Source organism: Leopardus geoffroyi, chromosome X, assembly GCF_018350155.1.
Source record: "Leopardus geoffroyi isolate Oge1 chromosome X, O.geoffroyi_Oge1_pat1.0, whole genome shotgun sequence".
Classification (NCBI taxonomy): Eukaryota; Metazoa; Chordata; class Mammalia; order Carnivora; family Felidae; genus Leopardus; species Leopardus geoffroyi.
In genome coordinates, this window is record NC_059343.1 from 38,975,001 (window position 1) to 38,994,580 (window position 19,580).

Sequence of the window (19,580 nt, forward strand, 5' to 3'; positions counted from 1 at the left end):
TGGCCAGGAGCTTCTTCAGAAATTCCATCTATCTTGCATTTGGACTTCATTATAAAAATTCAAATAAGCAGGTGATGCTGATTTCTGTTCGGTAAGACTTCGAATAGGAATGCTCTATTTCTCTAGGTGGAAAGAACCAGCCCGCCTACAGAGCTTTTAAATAGTAATAATCAGAATCAACATCACGGCCCTAGCATATCCCTTCATATACATGTTCTCATTTAATCTTCACTGGTCCCACGAGGCTGATAATGCACGAGACAGAAGAATCCAGCGTATGGATAAGAAAGTCAAGGTTCCGCGCGGCCCAGTGACGTGCCCGAGGGTCACACCCTAACAAATGGCAGAAAAAGATCTCGAAACCCGGGGTTCCAAGCTCTAAGGAGATACCAGCCCTTTCCATGGTTTGCGCTCAACCACATCTCACTGAACACTAGCCACAGATTACGTAAGTGAAGGAGAGGAGGGAGTGTCCTAGGCAAAACAGGATGGGGGGGGGGGGGGGCGCCTGGGTGGCTCAATCGGTTAAGCATCCACCTCTTGATGTCAGCTCAGGTCAGGATCTCGCGGTCTGTGAGTTCCAGCCCCGCATCGGGTTCCGCGCTGACCACGTGGAGGGTGCCTGGGATTCTCTCTCTCCGCAACCTCCCCAACTCCCACGTGGGCGCACGAGTGCTCTCGCTCTCTCTCAGAGCACACACATCAACTGAAAACAACAACGAAACGGGATAGAAACTGGGAGAATCGCTGCCGGCCGCCAGAAAAAGGAGAGCGACGAGATGGAGTCGCTCTTCCAAAAGAACGGCCTCTCTTAATCCTCCAAAAGCAATTTTCTGAACAGGGCCCACTTGCCTGCTGCACCAAGGCCCCCCTCTGGGGGGGGGGGGGCACCACCCCTGCATTAGCTGCCCCCACACCCTCCCAGACTCCCACATTTCCTTACCTGTGCTCCCACCTCTCCTCCACAGGGCATGCCCAAGAGGCCGGAGAAGCTCTTTGAGGTAACAAAGAAAAGCCTTGACCATTCGTGGGTTGGAAAGAGAAGGCGGGCCTAACACTAAATAGGAAACTTTTCAATAACAAGAAAATCCAAAGCCACGCGGCGCCTGGGTGGCTCAGTCGGTTGAGCCTCCGACTCTTGGTTTCGGCTGAGGTCGTGATCTCGTGGTTCCTGTGTTCGAGCCCCCGTGTCGGGCTCTGCGCTGACAACGCGTAGCCTGCTTGGGATTCTCCGCCTCCCTCCCCCTCTGCCCCTCTCCTGCTTGCTCGCTCGCTCTGCTTCGACAATTTGGGCAGATGTCCGCGCACTGGGTGCCTGCTTTTAAGCTCCTCCTGATCGTCGTATTTTCTCTCTCTCTCTCTTCCTTTTTAAAGACCCTGGCTATCTGATGATGCTCTGCAAGCTTTAACTTTCCAACATTTCCCTGTGGTTTAGATCAAAATGATGACATATCCATTTATGTTTAACGCATTTTCATTTCACCCCTTGGGACTTGCTTTAGATCTTTGGTCATACCACTAAATTTAGTTTTTAGACATTCACCTTCCAGAATTGAGACTACCACCTCTTACCTCTAAATTTTCGGTAGGTTTAGTTCGTTTTAGTAACACCACACACCTAGGATACATCTGAGTCTAGAGACAGGGATTTCTTAGGTGAATGAATATTCAACCGGAATTGCCACCTGTCGCTGTGTCAACTAAGTTTGTAACCTAAAAATGTTAAGACCCTTCAGTGTGCTCAGACACAACAGAGTATCTTCTCTTATGTTCACGATTATTCCTCCGCTAAAATGACTGTTCCATTTTGATTTTTACAAAATGTCCTTCTTTGGCGTTTTGGTGTTATAAGAATCACTTTTTTTTTTTTTTTTTTTTTTTTTTTTTTAATATACAGATAGTCTGACACCTGTCTTGCAGCAAAAGAATACAAAATGGAAAACTCCAGGGGGTGCCCGGGTGGCTCAGTCGGTTAAGCGTCCGACATGGGCTCAGGTCAGGATCTTGCAATTTGTGAGTTCAAGCCCTGCATCAGGCTCTGTGCTGACACCTCAGAGCCTGAAGCCTGCTTCGGATTCTGTGTCTCCCTCTCTCTCCACCCCTCCCCCGCTCGCACTCTGGTCTCTCTCTCGCTCTCACTCAAAAATAAACATTGAAAAAATTTTTTTTCAAGAAAAGAAAATTCCTTGCCTCTGATCATAACAATACTGGGGCACCTGGGTGGCTCAGTTGGTTAAGCGTCCGACCCTTGATTTGTGGCTCAGGTCGTGATCTCACAGTTTGTGGGATCAGGCCCTGCGTCGGGCTCTGTGCTGACAGCGTGGAGCCTGCCTGAGATGCTCCCTCTTTCTCTGCCCCTCCCCTGCTCACTCTCCCTCAAAATAAAATAAACTTAAAAAAAAAATGGGGGCGCCTGGGTGGCGCAGTCGGTTAAGCGTCCGACTTCAGCCAGGTCACGATCTCACGGTCCGTGAGTTCGAGCCCCGCGTCGGGCTCTGGGCTGATGGCTCAGAGCCTGGAGCCTGTTTCCCATTCTGTGTCTCCCTCTCTCTCTGCCCCTCCCCCGTTCATGCTCTGTCTCTCTCTGTCCCAAAAATAAATAAACGTTGAAAAAAAAAATTAAAAAAAAAAAAATGATCCTATGCATGTCCCCCCTAGCCACCAAATGAGCCCCAAACACTAGCATGACAGGTGCTCTAGTGTCCCCTCCTTTCCTAGTTTTCCTTACACACCCCAGGATCGGCTCCCAAGTACCTTCCCAACTCCAACCCTACCACTTTCCCACCTCTTGATCTCATGCTGTCCCTTCTGGCTAATATACCTTCATCTTTCATCTTTATCTGGAGAAACTTGTGAGGTACCACTCAAATGTCTTCTCTAGTGGATACTGGCGTTTCCTCTTCTGATCCCTCAAAGTACCTGGTGCCATATCTGATGCCCGCATTCCGTTATGGACACTGTCTACCACTTGGCCTTTCCTTTGATCTCTCCTCCCTCCTCTCCTTTGTTTCTTCAACAGATATTTATTGAGCAGCCCCCATGCACCAAACACCTGTCTTCACAGGCCAATGACTTACCTCCACTCTTAAATCCCACTCTGTTCCATTCAGTGGCAACCCCTTCCCCAAGGTCTACCCTCTGGGGTTGCCAGATTTAGTCAGCACACTGAAATATAGGATGCCTAATTAAATAGGAATTCTAGACAAACAGTGAATAATTTTAGTACAGGTAGGTCCCAGGCAATATTTGGGACACACTAAAAACTTTATTCCTTATCTGAAATTCAAATTTAATTAAGCATCTTGTATTTTACCTGGCAACCTTACCACCATCCCTCCTCCACTTTATGGGATGCAGTACTTAGATGGACTATATGCCCAACGTGAATGAATGACATATGAATGTAATATTTTGCAATTACATTTGATTAGATTATCCTACAGTATAAAAAAATATATAAGAGAAAGTATTATGTTGAAGGGTGAAACAAGTCACTAGTGGAAATCAGTTGTTTTTTTTTTTCCATGTCTATTCACTTTTGAGAGAGAGAGAGCACACAAGAGTTGGGGGGGGGAGCGGGACAGAAAGGAGGGACAGAGGATCCTAAATGGGCTCCACGCTGACAGCAGCGAGCCCGACGTGGGGCTCAAACTCACCAACCCAGAGATCGTGACCTGAGCCGAAGCCGGACGCTTAACCGACTAAGCCACCCAGGCATCCCAGCAATCAGTGTTCTTAACCAAGGACACGCTAAGAAATGGAAGCCGGTTCTTGACCCGCCCCCCGGTCTACACAATCAGAAATTCTTGGGGAGGGCCAGGAGATTCTGATGAGTGCTCTCAGCTGAGAACAGCTGGCATAGACCTCACCAGAAAATTATGGTACCTTTCTAATCATTAGCCTTTCTTTACCATAGGTTAGTTTGGACTCAGTAGTGGCCGACAAACAATGATTCTCTTAGACAATTGGAAGTCAAACTACTGGGATTAACCTCTTGACATTCTTGGCTTGGTGTAACATTGTTTTAACCACATTCCAACAGAACAGCAACAAACTCTATACATATGACACATCTAACCAAGAAGAGAGTGATGTCCTGGCAAGAAATAAAAGCAAGCCTTGAGGTGTGACAGCGACGTGACTTATACCACACATCGACCTCTCTGCCAGCATGGATTCGTGAACGCTACAAATACGTTGTTCTGATTAGAAGCTGTGTGTAACTGAATGCCTAGTTTGGCATCGTGCCTCTCTTGTTTCTGGCTTATTCCAAACTACCCCCTCCCTAAAAAAAAAAAAAAAAAAAATCACATGACAGGAGAGGCAACTGAAGGGGGAGGCCAATTCATCCAGGTGTGCTCATTTCTTTTTTTTTTTTTAATTTTATTTATTTATTTTGAGAGAGAGACAGCAGGAGTGGAGGAGGGGCAGAGAGAGAAGGAGAGGGAGAGAATCCCAAGCAGGCTCTGAGCTGTCAGCACAGAGCCCGACGTGGGGCTGGAACCTACGAAACTGAGATCATGACCTGAGCTGGAATCAGGAGTTGGACGCTTAACCGACCGAGCCACCCAGGTGCCCCTACGTGCGCTCATTTCAGTGGTCGGCTCCACAAAAGAAGGAAAGCGTTTGACCTCCCGTTTCATTTGGAAAATGTAGATGCCCTATGGAAGTCACAGGAATACCATCAGTGGGCGTCACCTAAATAGGACCCCTAGCCCCTTTCCGGGGCCCACAGGTACATGAAAAGCAGTCCCAAACTAGTCAAGATACAACTGAAAGAAACACCACCTACCCCGTCCCGCTGACATCTGAGCCGCTGACTCACAAAGCTTGTTTGCTCTTTTTCCCCGTTTAACTTTGGAAAGCCCAAAGATGTTTACGTGATTTTTTTCCCAAGGAGCCTCTGTCCAAACGGACCTTCCTGAACTGGAATCATCGTATTAAATATTTCCAGACGGACTCGTTTCTTGCCAAACAGAGCTTGATGATGGAGTGGCTGGTTCGTGTTTGCTTTCCACGGTGCTTGCGAGAGCCCGCCAGGAATTGCTGTTGACAAACTCAGTCTTGTTACGGATCGCGATGACCGCGTATTCCGTGCGTACCCCTGAGCTGTGTCTTCCCTCTGAGAAAACGTACTGATCAGGAAGAGCCAGTCAGAAATTCCGAAATTTTCAAGAGACTTTACAAGTCGCCTTTTACTCAGAGTTGTTCCCCACCACCCCCCCCAGCCCGGCCCCAGGTCTTTATGAATAACATTGCCCCCGACTTCCCTAATAATGTTCAAATATCATTATGACTAACATCGGTTTGCCTCTGCAATCTGCTTGTGCGCTTCGATTTGAAATCAAGAGGCTGAGAGAATCGAGAAGTCTTAATAAAAGCCTTCCCAAGATCCTCATAGAGGTTACCTTTCATTTTTCTTCTTGGATAGTTTAATAAAACCAAAGACTCACTAGACGGGGCAGTTAGCTACAGGAATAATAATAAAACAATGCACAGGGGCACCTGGGTGGCTCAGTCAGTTGGGCGTCTGACTTCGGCTCGGGTATGAACTCACGGTTTGTGGGTTCGAGCCCCATGTCGGGCTCTGTGCTGGTGGTGCGGAGCCTGCTGGGGATTCTCTCTCTCCCCCCCCAACCCCCCTCTCTCTCTCAAAATAAATCAATGACCTTTAAAAAAAAAATAAAAACAATGCACTGATGAAGGTTCAGGATATCCTGTGATCCCCAGTCTATCATTTGTATAAATTTGATGTCACATGGGGAAGGTAATCAAAAACAGGCAAAAAGCTTAGTTAGGGAATGTTGGAGTAAAGCATTCAAGTAACTATAAATATAATAAGTGTTTATAAATATAAATATTAGTATAAAAATAGAAGAAAATATTTTTTGACTAAGGCAATACCATCGCTTACAAACACACAGGTAAAACAGATGTTCATAGAATTTAAAAGTTGTGAATTTGCTTTCTGTTCTGAAGTAATTCTTCCAACGTTTTCTAATACATTATTGTCAATCTTTAAAAACTGCCTTGTATAGGTAAAAAACGACCTTGAAGAGTCTAAAGACTTCTTGTCCCTTCATAAAGTGTCGTATTTCCAACCATAAAAGTCTGTGGGAGCGCCTGCGTGACTCAAGTCGGTTAAGCGTCCGACTCCTGATTTCAGCTCAGGCCATCATCTCACAGGTTCATGGGATCGAGCCCCACTCTGGGCTCTGCACTGAAAGCTGGAAGCCTGCTTGGGATTCTCTCTCTCTCTCTCTCTCTCTCTGCCCCTTTCCACCACCTCAACAGTGCCTCTCTTCCAACATGGGAGAATAAGCCTGATTCTGTTCACGATCTGAGCACCCCCGATTCCCAGTCCACACCTCCAGTCTTGACTTTCTTCCCGAAAATACATCCCAACACGGCGGGCATCACCATACAGATGTCCCAACCACGTTCAAAGGCCTCACGGTCAGAACCAGGATACCCTACCTCTACCCCGAACGTGGCTCCCTGCTCCGTGCTTCTGGGTTTTACTACTGTATCACCATCTTTTCGACCGACCGCAGAGTGAGCTCTGAGGCGACCTGTTAAGATTTAGATGAAGCAAATTCCTTCTGTTTCTTTTTCTTTGAGAGCTGACAATGACCTACTTTAGATGGTCGTTGGGGGATTAAATGAGATAGTGATAAAGGAGGTACTTTACCAGGGACTTGACAAAGCACCTGTCATTAGATATTCCCCTTCCACACTTTCTATATTTAGTTGTTGGTCAATGCCTATCAACTCTGCCAACCAAATGTCCCTCAGGTCTTTCCTGTGTTTTCTGTTTCCTACTGTCATTGTCCAGGTTTAGACACTGAGCACCTGCTAACCTGAACAACTGCAAAACTCTTGGGCTATAGTCACTCCCTTTCCTCTCCAACCTGCTTACCTGCTAGCTCCAGGAGAGCCAGCACAGTGCCCGGCACAGAGTAGGCATTCGACAAACACTTCTTGGCAATGCTGACTGGCCCCAAGTTCATCATCCGGACGCAATGGAGCTATGTGCCAAGAAAACCTCAATCTCGTGAACACTGAAGGAAATCCTCTGCATACTGCCCCGTCACGACCTTATACTCAGAGACCCATGGTCCCCAAATTTCTCTGTTTCTCCCCATAGCACCCATCGTGGTATATCAACGGGGAGGCAACGGGCCCAGATAAGTAGTTGGTAAGGAACAAAGTCTCTTCAACATAGGCAGAAATTCGTAAGATGGGTTAAATAAGGGTAAGCAGGGCATGTTATGTGTCAAACACAGAAAAGGAGGAGATGGAAGGACCCGGAGATAATTCATTTTCTGTAGGTATTAAATATACTGGAGGCACCTGGGCTCTAAATATTCATGACACAACAAGTATACAAGAGTCAGTAAATATTCATGAGTACTCAATATTCACGAGGCCTCAATTTGGTCACTCATTCGTTGGTGACACCCATTCTGGCCCCAGGTGTCCTTTCGCCGAGAAACAAACAAACCCCATGACTACAGCCGTGGCCAGGCCCTCTTCTTCCTGGGTCTCTCCGATAGAGCGTGTGCCGTGAGCCCAGGGTCCCTTCTGTCTGTGGTCCTCCTTACTTGAACTTCAACTCTGGTCGTCAAGACTGACGCAGCAAAGACGGCGGGACCACGGCCTACCCCGGGATTCAGGCAGAGCGGTCCTCCCAGCCACCCGTACCTCGTCCCACGTGTGCGAACTGAACTCCTTTCCTTCCCCCTCGTGTCTCACCGTACATTTCGAATTGTTTCCACGCGTCACGTGATGATGCATTTTAATCTGGTCCACGAGGCTTTTGCTCCGTGGCCTCTGGGAGAGCCCGCACGCACGCTTCTTGGAGGACGGCGCCGCGTCAAGGTAATACCCCCACGTGACACTCTGGCTGCTACGTGGAGAACAGATGGTTGTACCAAAGAATCATGGCTCCTGAGGGGTCGAAGTGGTCTTGGAAGGTCATCTACACCACCACACACACACACACACACACACACACGACCCCCTCCGATACCTCTACTAAGCTCACGACCCCCTCCCATACCTCTACTAAGCTATCAGTGAAAAATAACCCTGACCTGCCCCCAATCTATACCAAGGACCAAATACATGACACCCCTCTCTACCCCCACACCTGACCCTGACCCCCATGTTCTTCCAGAAACATCCCATACAATCTCTGGCAGCTCTCTGCCAGAAAATTATTATTCTTACTGACCTGAATTCTGACCCCGCCCCCTCAGGTCATATCCTTGAGGATACAGAAAATTAGGTCGTCCTTCCTCCCCATGGCAGCCCTTCAGATTCCTGAATTCACCAGGCACACCCGAATCTTCCCTTTACAGACAAATATCCCTTTTCACTATTCTGCCTTACACATGACAACTTTTCAGGCCTTTTACCACCGTGGCTGCTGCCCCCTGAAGGCATCCAGATCTGTCCCAGGCACTGTCCCAGGTGAAGGACTCCTAGCACAAGAAGAAATCAGTCACCTCCCTTGATCTCCACCCTACTCTTAATAATGCAGTTTAGGATTCACTCCTCTGGTGGCCACATCACAGAGTTAACTGGCTGAGATGGAGTATGGATAAAGAGGACTGGTACATGGGGGAGGGGAGGGGTGAAGGAACAACGACCCTCTGCGGAAGAGCCATCAGAGTGTGTAGTTAACAGGGATCAGGAGGAAGAGAGGGTGGTTAAAGCAAATGGCTGTGAATTCAAGAAAGAAGAGAGAGAGGTGCCTGGTGGGGGGGGGGGGTGCGGGGCGCAGTCGGTTAAGCATCTGACTCTTGATTTCAGCTCAGGTCATGATCTCAGGGCTCAGGAGTTCAAGCTCCACATCGGGATCCACGCTGACCATGCCGAGACTACTCGGGACTCTCTCCACCTCTCTCTCTCTCTCTCTCTGCCCCTCCCCTGCTCACACGTGCTTGCGCACTCTCAAAATAAATGATGAGATAAGCACTTAAAGGACAGAGAAAGGAAGAAAGAAGAGAGAATACGAATCTGGAAGCGACAGTGGACGCGTCTCCTCTCTTCTCCTTGAAAGTGTTGTGAAGAAGTAATATGATCATAGTAAAGAGACTGAAGACACAGGAGGGTTTACTCATACTGGAGCAGCATGGGAAAGAAAACTAATATACCATACAAGAGCAAGACAAAGGGCCCATGCTGAGGTGGGGGGTGGGAGGGGACGGAGTAGAAAGCCAGTAAGTCACCATCCATAACCGCAGGCCAATGGCATGTTCATATTCACAGTCACCAACAAGTCAGACACCAAAGCAGTATATGGCGCCTTTTAAAAAGCCAGAGACGGGGGTGGGGCACCTGGGTGGCTCAGGCGGTCGAGCGTCCGACTTCGGCTCAGGTCACGATCTCGCGGTTCGTGGGTTCGGGCCCCACGTCGGGCTCCGTGCTGACAGCTCGGAGCCTGGGGCCTGCTTCGGAGTCTCTGTCCCCCCGCCCCCCGCCCCTCCCCCACTCATGCTCTGTCTCTCTCTGTCTCTCAAAAGTGAATAAAGATTAAAAAAACATATATAAAAACCTAGAGAAGGGCAGCATACAAAGGGGGGAGTTACAAGTCAGAGGACCGTAACTCTGCTTTCAATAGGTACCTTGAGGCAGTCCGCTATTTTTCAACTCTGGTTCATTTACTTGAATTGTGTCATCTTCGAGGTAGAAGAGGATTTTATAGCGTCTTATTCTATACTTTTCTTGAGTTTTATCAGGCAGTTCGTCTTCTAAATAGGCATCAAAAGATAATACCTGTTGGGATCATAATTAGAAGCTAAGAAATGGCAAGAAAATTTTCATCAGAACTGAGAGTCAACACGGCTAGTGCTTATATACTTGCTGTTGATGTAAAGCGAACGCGGAGAGTTTCACCAAGACGTTCCACACACCAGCTCTGCGAACAGATATGCAATCTAGGTTACCATATACAAAGCCTGTATTTTCATCACTGTCTGGTTAGGATAAGGAAACGATACCCAAGCAACAAATCCATCATTCAGCTCTGCTCTAAGCTCAAGTACTATCTGTCAGATTTCGCAGTGGGATTCTATATGTAAGTTACAGTAGTCCCCCCCCCACCCCCGCCCCCCACACCGTATCCATGGCTTCGCTTTCTGCAGTTTCAGTGGCCCGCGGTCAGTTGGGTCCAGAGGTAGATGATCCTCCTTCCGCCCCGTGCTCAGGTCGACGGGAGCCCACCACTGCATCACGATGCCTACGTCGCCCACCTCACTTCATCTCATCACGCGCGTCTTACCATCTCGCATCATCGTAAGAAGGCCGAGTACAGCACGATGAGGTATTTTGAGAGCCCACGTTCGTGTAACTTATTACAGTATATTGTTAAAATTGTTCTATTATTACGTATTGTTGTTAATCTCTTACGGTGCTTAATTTATAAATTAAACTTTATCATAGGTATGTCACGTGTGTATACGGGAAAAAAAAAAAACCCACTACATATGGTTGAGTGCTACCTGTGGTTTCAGGCATCCACTGGGGGTCTTGGAACATGTACCCTACAGGCAAGGCTGGGGGGACTACTATGCAGACAAACTAATATTTTTTCTGAATATTCTTTCAATAGGAAGATGTGAAATTCTTACAGCGCACCGGAGATCCCACCTTAAACTTCTCCAGGAACTTCAAAGAGCCTAGCTCAATGCCAACCAGTCTCATCTTACACTGTGTATGTGTTGGTGCGGGGGTCCCCTCCCTAAGGAATGTGGTGAGAAAAGACCTCAAGATGAGGGAAGGCAACCTGGCTACGTGCGTACGTGACATTCCTCACGACTCTGTATGTCTGTACATGACATCCCTCATGACCCTGTAACGTGAGACCCTCCCCCCCGCCCCCGCCAATCAGACTGTATGTCTATATGTTACCCATATATGGAGACAAAGAAGTAGAAAACGCATAAAATGCTATACCACGCGGCATTCCGGGCTCAGTCTTTCAGGTACAAACCCTCTGAGCCCATGCCGACAAGATCAAAATTGCTTCCTGGAAAGAAAAGCCTCAGTGTCACGACTTTCTGTGCGAGCATCCTGCTACAACGTGGGGAGGGGAGTGCTGGAGAGGGACTCAGGTGGGAGAGGTGGATTCTATAGTACTTACTGTAAAAATCAGAGATCGTCCAAAATGCTCTTGAAAATTCCTTAACCATTCTGGAACACTGGGCCTCTCGGTAAGTATAACACAGCCCATTTTTCCTCCATGATGAAGCAGACAAATGACTGCCTCTTCAGCTGAAGGCCCATTGAAATACCTTCCTTATTAGGCTCAGGTGCCATGTTGTACGAACAATACGTATGTTTAACCCTTGGAATCACTCTCAACGTGGCAACCTGATCACACACGGAGGAAGACGTGGTCACTGAGGACAACTGAGGGGCCAGGAGATTCAGGCTACCATTTCAAGCTTGCCCTGGGACACGTGCTCCTTGAGAGCTCAATTTTAATATTCCCTCCGGTCTCAAGTTAATTGTGTATATGATGTGACAGTGTGGTAATCCAACATGGACAATATGATATGTACGACTGAGTCTGTTAGGTGCAATCTACCCTTCTAAAGGTGGTCAGTTACTCTAATTAGGAATATACGTTCCGGGAGAGTTTAGCAAATTTTTATCAGAAGCCCACACTTCAGAAGTGGCTGACAAAATGTCTCAGTAGCTTGTCTTTGATCAACACAAGACACTTTGTTCATTACCGTAAAGGATGTTAGAGAGGAGCTGCAGTGAGTTAAGTGATTCTATTCAAAATGAATGGATCCTTTGCAAGTATTGCCGAGGCACTGTCTTTACTGGAACAGGTTCTAGAAATCTAGTGTACCTGCAGATCTCCAACCTTTCAAAATGGCACCTTTGGCTCCATTCCAGAATGGTCCTATGTTCAATTGCTTTCCTGGAAAATTCACCTGGCCTGCCTCCAGTTAGAAGGTTAGCTAAACTCACTTCTAGAATACGGTCATATTTGTGTTGAGTGAACATTTCTGGTAAGATGCTGTTGGATGGGTATAGGGTTTCCTTCTGGGGTGATGCAAATGTCTTGGAATTAGAAGTGATCGTTATGCAACACTGTAAATATACTAGATGGCACTAAATTGCACCCTTTAAATGGGCTAATGGTTAGGGCGTGTGGGTGGCTCAGTCAGCTAAGCACCCAACTTCAGCTCAGGTCATGATCTCCCGGTTCGTGGGTTCAAGCCCTGCATCAGGCTGTCTGCTGTCAACACAGAGCCTGCTTCAGATCCTGTGACCCCTCTCTCTGCCCCTCCCTTACCCCTGCACGCACACACTCTCCCTCTCAAAAATAAACATTAAGAAATATAAAATAAATATTTTATAAATATTTATTTTATATATATAATTTTATATAATATAACATATATATTATATAATATATATATAAACTTATTTATTTATTTACTATAAAATTTATTATTTATTATATAAATATAAAATATATAAAATTTATTTCTTTTATAAATATATTTATATTTATATAAATATATATTTGTTATATTTATATTTATATATATATTTTATAAATATATTTATAAAATATATTTATTGTATAAATATAAAATATATAAAATATAATATATAATTTTTATATGAATATAAAAAATAAACATGTAGAAAAATAATAAAAATAAGATGGTTAATGGTTAGTTTTATGTTATGTCAATTTTGCTTCAAAACAAAGATGTTGGACATTGAGGGGCAGTTAAGATGGGGGAGAATGAGGGGGACGGGGATTTTCCGTCTGTGCCCTGAAACACAGCTGTATTGAGGTCAGACCAGTTGGAATACCCAGGAAACAGATCTGCAGGGGGGTAGAAGGCTCTCTACAGTTGGAGGGAGACAGACTGGCAGGACTGAGCTGTGAGTATGTGACTTGGGGGAGAGAAAACGGCGGAGCTATGGAGGGGAAAGAACCCTTTCTGTGGGCAGACATAAGGTAGCGAAAGAGACAGGAGTTGGGCACTGAGCACAAGAGGAAAACCTCTCCAGACCACAGACTGGGGAAGGAGAAGTACAGAGCGTGCCAGTTCTGTTTTGCAAACAGCCTTTGGAGCTGAAACTCAGAGGCTTTGAAAGTGCAGGACTTTCTCTGGAGAGGAGCTGAGGTGCACACTTCTGGGGAGGAGGGAGCTGGCCCCAGAGTGCACAGTGTGGTGTAGACATCTCTGGGGCACACTGGGAGAGAACATTCCCCTTCCTGGAGTACCCTGGGAAGAGGGTTCATTGCCTCCCCAAGGACAGAAGGCCCTGCAGATGCCAGCCAAAGGCCTTTCATCAGCAGGGCAGAGTGGTTCTAAACCAGAACGGGGTCCCGTATCTCAGGGGTTCTGAAACCCAGCCGAGAGCCAAATGGAAGGCACAGGAGAACTGTGACACGGTGCCTGCTGGCTGCCCTCCCTATTTTGTGACGGCTACCTGAACACCATGGTGTGAGACACCCAGTCCGGGGAGAAGAGACCGGGGTGACGCCATTTTTCCCCGCAACGCCAACATGGTGGGACTTCAGGAAGCAGCGCGGCGCCCCCCAGTGGAGGTGGGACAGGCTTACGCCACACCCAGCCCTTCCGGGCCTGGTAACTGTTTATTTACTGGAGTGACACTGGCTGACCCAACACAGCCGACCTCTCCTCCAGACCAGCACAGCCACCACCCCCCAGGAACCAACAGGCGACTCGTTCTTTTTCTTTCTTCCCTCTTTTTTTTCTTTCCAAACCAGGCTCATAGCTTCTGATTTGGTCTTTGTCAATTCTCATTATATACATATTTTTTTTTTTTTTATCCTATTCTGTCTCCATGTTTTCTCTTTCTCTTTCTCTGGAATTAGCCCTATAGGTATTTGATTCTCTTTGGTTTTCTTTCCTCCTCTTTCTTTTTTCTCTTTTTATGGGATCAGGCTCCATACACACATACCTTTTTTTTTTTTTTTCTATTCCGGGGTTACTTCAACAAATAAATCAAAGCACACCTAGTTAAAGGTCCAACCACCACCACTACGAGCAAGGAGGAGGTCTGCAGAGGACCGAACAGTGGGAAAGAGCAGCCAAAAACGCACCGACAGAACGCACACAACATACATCAGAAACGCTTCCTGGAGTCCCAGACCGTGGGCTGTGCAGGACCTCTTTTTACTACAGTGGTACTCACAGGTGCAGGACACATAATGAGCCTTTACAACAGGCAAAAGACGAAAACTTAGCCAAAACAACAAGACGGGAATTCTCCCCAAAAGAAAGGTCAAGAAGAAATCACAGCCAGAGAATTGTTGAAAACAGATGCAAACAATATACCTGAATAAGAATTTGGAATAACAGTCATGAGACTAATAGCTGGGCCTGAAAAAAGCAAAGACGACACCAGAGAAACCCTTGCTGCAGAGGTCAAAGACCTAAGAACTAGTCACGATGAATTAAAAAATACTATAACTTAGAGGCAAAATAAACTAGATACAGTGACAGGATGGAAGAAGCAGAAGAGGGAACAGGTGAAACAGAAGATAAAATCATGGAAAATAATGAAGCTGAAAAAAAGAGGGAAAGGAAATTATTAGATCACAAGGGGAGAATTAGAGAACTAAGTGATTCCATGAAACAAAACACTATCTGTATCCTAGGAGTCCCAGAAGAAGAGAGAGAAAAAGGGGCAGAAGGTTTATGTGAACAAATTATAGCTGAGAACTTCCCTAATCTGGGGAAGGAAAACAGGCATCTAAGTCCAAAGGGCACAGATAACTCCTGTCAAAATCCGCAAAAACAGATCAACATGATGACACATTATAGTGAAACTGGCAAAATACAAAGATAAAGAGAGAATTCTGAAAGGAGTTAGAGACAAAAGGTCCTTAACCTACAAGGGTGGACACATAAAGTTAGTAGCAGACCTGTCCCGTGAAACTTGGCAGGTTAGAAGGGACTAGCAGGAAATATTCAATGTGCTGAATAGGAAAAATATACAGCCACGAATCCTTTATCCAGCAAGGCCGTCATTCAGAATAAAAGAGAAAGATTTTCCCAAACAAAAACTAAAGGAGTTAATAATGACCACTAAACCAGCCCCGTAAGAAATTCTAAGGGGTCTTTCTCAGTGGAAAGCAGCAAAGACTACAAAGGACCAGAGAACATCAACACAAACAAGAAATCTACAGATAACACAATGGCACTAAATTCAAATCTTTCATAATCACTCTGAATGTAAATGGACTAAATGCCCCGCTCAGAAGACATAGGTTATCAGAATGAATTTAAAAAAAAATAAGATCCATCTATATGTTGCTATAAGAGACTCATTTTAGATCTGAGGACACCTGCAGATTGAAAGTGAGGGGATAGAGAACCATCTATCGTGATAATGGACAGCAAAAGAAAGCTGGAGTAGCCATACTTATCTCAGACAAACGTGACTTTAACACAAAGACTGTAACAAGAAATGCAAAAGGGCATTATATCATAATTAAGGGGTCTATCCATCAAGAACTAACAATTGTAAACATTTATGCCCTCAACTTAAAACACCCAAATAGATAAATCAATCACAAACATCAGCAAAGTTATTGATAATAATACCATAATTGTAGGAGACTGTAATACTCCCCTTAGAGCAATGGACACATCATCTAAGCAGAAAATCAACACGGAAACAACGGCTCTGAATGACACATTGGACCAGATGGACTTAACAGATATATTCAGGACGTTTCATCCTAAAGCAGCAGAATGCACATTCTTCTTGAGTGCACATGGAACATTCTCCACAATAGACCACATATTGTATCACAAAACAGCCCTCAACAGGTACAAAAAGACAGAGATCATACCATACATATTTTCAGATCACAACACTATGAAACTTGAAGTCAACCACAAGAAAAAATTTGGAAAGCCCTCAAATACATGGAGGTTACAGAACATCCTACTAAAGAATGAATGGGTTAACGAGGAAATTAAAGAAGAAATTTCAAAAATACAAGGAAACAAATGAAAATGAAAACACGACAGTCCATACCCTTTGGGATGTAGCAAAGGCAGTCCTAAGAGGAAAACACACTGCAATTCAGGCCTATCTCAAGAAGCAAGAAAGGTCCCAAATACACAACACAAACTTGCACCTAAAGGAGCTAGAAAAGGAACAGCAAATAAAGCCCAAAGCCAGCAGAAGAAGGGAAATAATAAAGATTGGAACAGAAATAAATGATACAGAATCCAAAAATACAGTAAAACAGATCAGTGAGGGAGCACTTGGGTGGCTCAGTCGATTAGGCATTTGACTTCGGCTCAGATCATGATCTCACTGTTCGTAGGTATGAGCCCCTTGTCAGGCTCTGTGCTGACAGCTCCGAGCCTGGATCCTGCTTCAGATTCTGTGTCTCCCTCTCTCTCTGCCCCTCCCCAGCTCATGCTCTCTCTCTCAAAAATAAACAAACGTTGAAAAAAATTAAAAACAGCAGAACAGATCAATGAAACTAAGAGCTGGTGTTTTGAAAGAATAAACAAACTTGATAAGCCCCTAGCCAGATTTATCAAAAAGAAAAGAGAGAGGGCCCAAATAGACAAAATCCCGAACAAAAGAAGAGAGGTCACAACCAATACCCCAGAAATACAAACAATTATAAGAGAATCCTATGAAAAATGATATGCTAACAAACTGGACAATCTGGAAGAAATGGACAAATCCCTAGACTGTCACACACTACCATCACTCAAATGGGAAGAAATAGAAAATCTGAACAGGCCCATAACCAGGAAAGAAATTGAATCAGTTATCAAAAATCTCCCCAAAAATAAGAGTCCTGGGCCAGATGGCTTCCCAGGGGAAGTCTACCAGACAATTTAATAAGAAGAGTTAATAACAATTCTTCTCAAACTGTTCCAAAGAATAGAAATGGAAGGAAAGCTTCCAAACTCAATTCTATGAAGCCAGCATTACCTTGAGTCCAAAACCAGATAAAGACTCCAGTATAAAGAAAAATTCCAGGCCAATATCTCCGACGAACATGGATGCAAAAATTCTCAACAAGATACTAGCAAATTGAATTCAATAGTATATTAAAATAATTATTCATCGTGATCAAGTGGGATTCATTCCTGGGCTGCAGGGCTGGTTCAATATTCGCACATCAATCAACGTGATACATCACATTAATAGAAGAAAGGATAGAACCATAGGATCCTGTCAATCGGTGCAAAAAAAGCATTTGACAAAATACAGCATCCTTTCTTAATAAAAACCCTCAAGACAGTCGGGATAGAAGGAACATATATTAACATCGTCCAAGCCATGTATAAAAGGCCCACAGCTACTATCATCCTCAATGGGGAAAAACTGAGGGCTTTCCCATGACGTCAGGAACATGACAGGGATGTCCACTCTCACCCCTGTTCAACATAGTACGGCAAGTCCTAGCCTCAGCAATCAGACGACAAAAAGCTGTAATCTTCAAGACAGTATGGTATTGGCACAAAAACAGATATATAGATCAACAGAATGGGAGAAGCTATTTGCAAATGACGTATCGGATAAAGGGTTAGTATCCAAAATCTATGAAGAACTTACCACACTCAACACCTAAAAAAAACAAGAAATGCAGCGAAGAAATAAGACATGAACAGACACTTTGCCAAAGAAGACACATCCAGATGGCCAACAAACACGTGAAAAGATGCTCATCACTCCTCATCAGGGAAATACAAATCAAAACCACACTGAGATACCACCCCACACCTGTCAGAATGGCTAACACGAACAACTCAGGCAACGACAGATGTTGGCGAGGATGCAGAGAACATGGATCTCTTTTGCATTGTTGGTGGCGACGCAAGCTGGTGCAGTCGCTCTGGAAAACAGGGCGGAGGTTCCTCAAAAAAATTAAAAATCGAACTACCCTATGACCCAGCAATAGCACTACTAGGAATTTATCCAAAAGATACAAAAATGCTGATTCAAAGTGGTACACACACCCCAATGTTTATAGCAGTGCTATCAACTATAGCCAAATTATGGAAAGAGCCTAAATGTCCATCGACTGAAAAATAGGGAAAGAAGTGATGGGTGTGTATATACATATACGTATATGTATATATACGTACATATATATGTACACATGTATACATATACGTATATATATATATGTATATATACATAGAGAGAGGAGGAGGGAGGGAGAGGGAGAGAGGGAGGGAGAGGGAGAGAGGGAGGGAGAGAGATAGAGGGAGGGAGGGAGGGAGGGAGAGAGAGAGAGAATACTACTCAGCAATGAAAAGGAATGAAATCTTGCCATTTGCAACAACATGGATGGAACTGGAGAGTATTATGCTAAGTGAAACAAGTCAGAGAGAGATATCCTATGATTTCACTCATATGTAGGGTTTAAGAAACACAACAGATGAACATGAGGGAAGGGAAGGAAAAATAAGATAAAAGCAGAGAGGCAAACCATAAAAGACTCTTAAATACAGAGAACAAACTGAGGGTTGCTGGAGGGCATGGGGGGAATGGGTTAAGTGGGTGATGGGAATCAAGGAGGGCATTTTTGGAGATGAGCAGTGGGTATCATATTTAAGAGATGAATCACTGGGTTCTACTCCTGAAGCCAAAACTACACAGGATGTTATCTAACGTGAATTTAAATGAAAAAGAAAGTTAAAAAAAAAAAGATGTTGGACACTGAATTGAGGTTGACATACTAAAGCGGTAAATTCTAGGCGAAGTCATGATCTCCCAGTTCATGGGCTGGAGCCCCACGTCGGGCTCTGTGCTGACAGCTCAGAGCCTGGAGCCTGCTTCAGATTCTGTCTCCTTCTCTCGCTCTCTGCCCCTCCCCCACTTGTGCTCACTCGCTCTCAAAAAGAAACGTAAAATGGTAAATTCTGTGTTATATGGACTACATCTCAATTAAAAAAAAAAGGAAAGGGGAAAACGATGTCGGAAGACCCAGAAGGACAAGAGAGCTGGAGTTTCGTTGAGCTTCCAGTAAAGGTAGGGAGAGGGGGCAGAATATGCCGCCCCAGAAGGTACCACTTTGGATATGTGGAGTATTTGGACCCGAAATCAACTGGGTTCCAGCAGACTCGAGGAGAATTTTTACCTGCCTACGAGAAGTTAGATAGGGACCCTGTACCAGGAAGGGAGCCATTACCAGAGAGAACTTTTCTATCAGGAAGACGTATTGGCATGGCATGGTAAATATTCGCTGACCAGACATTCATTCTCCACATCCTCCCATCAAACGGCTTCCTCCTCTTTGAAGTCTCAGACCCCTACACCCTTTTCCTTAGCTCTGGATAGAATGTCAGTCTCAATTATCTGACCGCCTCTGTGTCTTAGTGGGGCTCCCAGAGGTATGTAAGTAAATTTGTGTTTCTCCTGTTCATCTGTCTTACGGCAATTTAATTAGACCAGCCAAAGAACCTAGAGGGGAAGAAGGGCAACGTTTTCTGCCCCTTCAGGATTCACTCTGAAACTTTTTTTTTTTTTTTTTTTTTGGCTTTGTAGTTGGGTATGAAAGCATGGCGATATAAAATTCATCA

General features: G+C 45.1%; 1 protein-coding gene across 1 annotated transcript in view; it reads right to left on the minus strand.

The window, feature by feature from the left end:
* Window positions 1–19,580, minus strand: part of EFHC2 (EF-hand domain containing 2) — a 204,845-nt gene that overhangs the window by 117,023 nt on the left and 68,242 nt on the right. Inside the window, exon 3 of the mRNA XM_045471272.1 lies at window positions 9,633–9,783. Within this exon, the coding sequence (XP_045327228.1) occupies window positions 9,633–9,783 (151 nt within the window). The remainder of the gene's footprint in view (window positions 1–9,632; window positions 9,784–19,580) is intronic.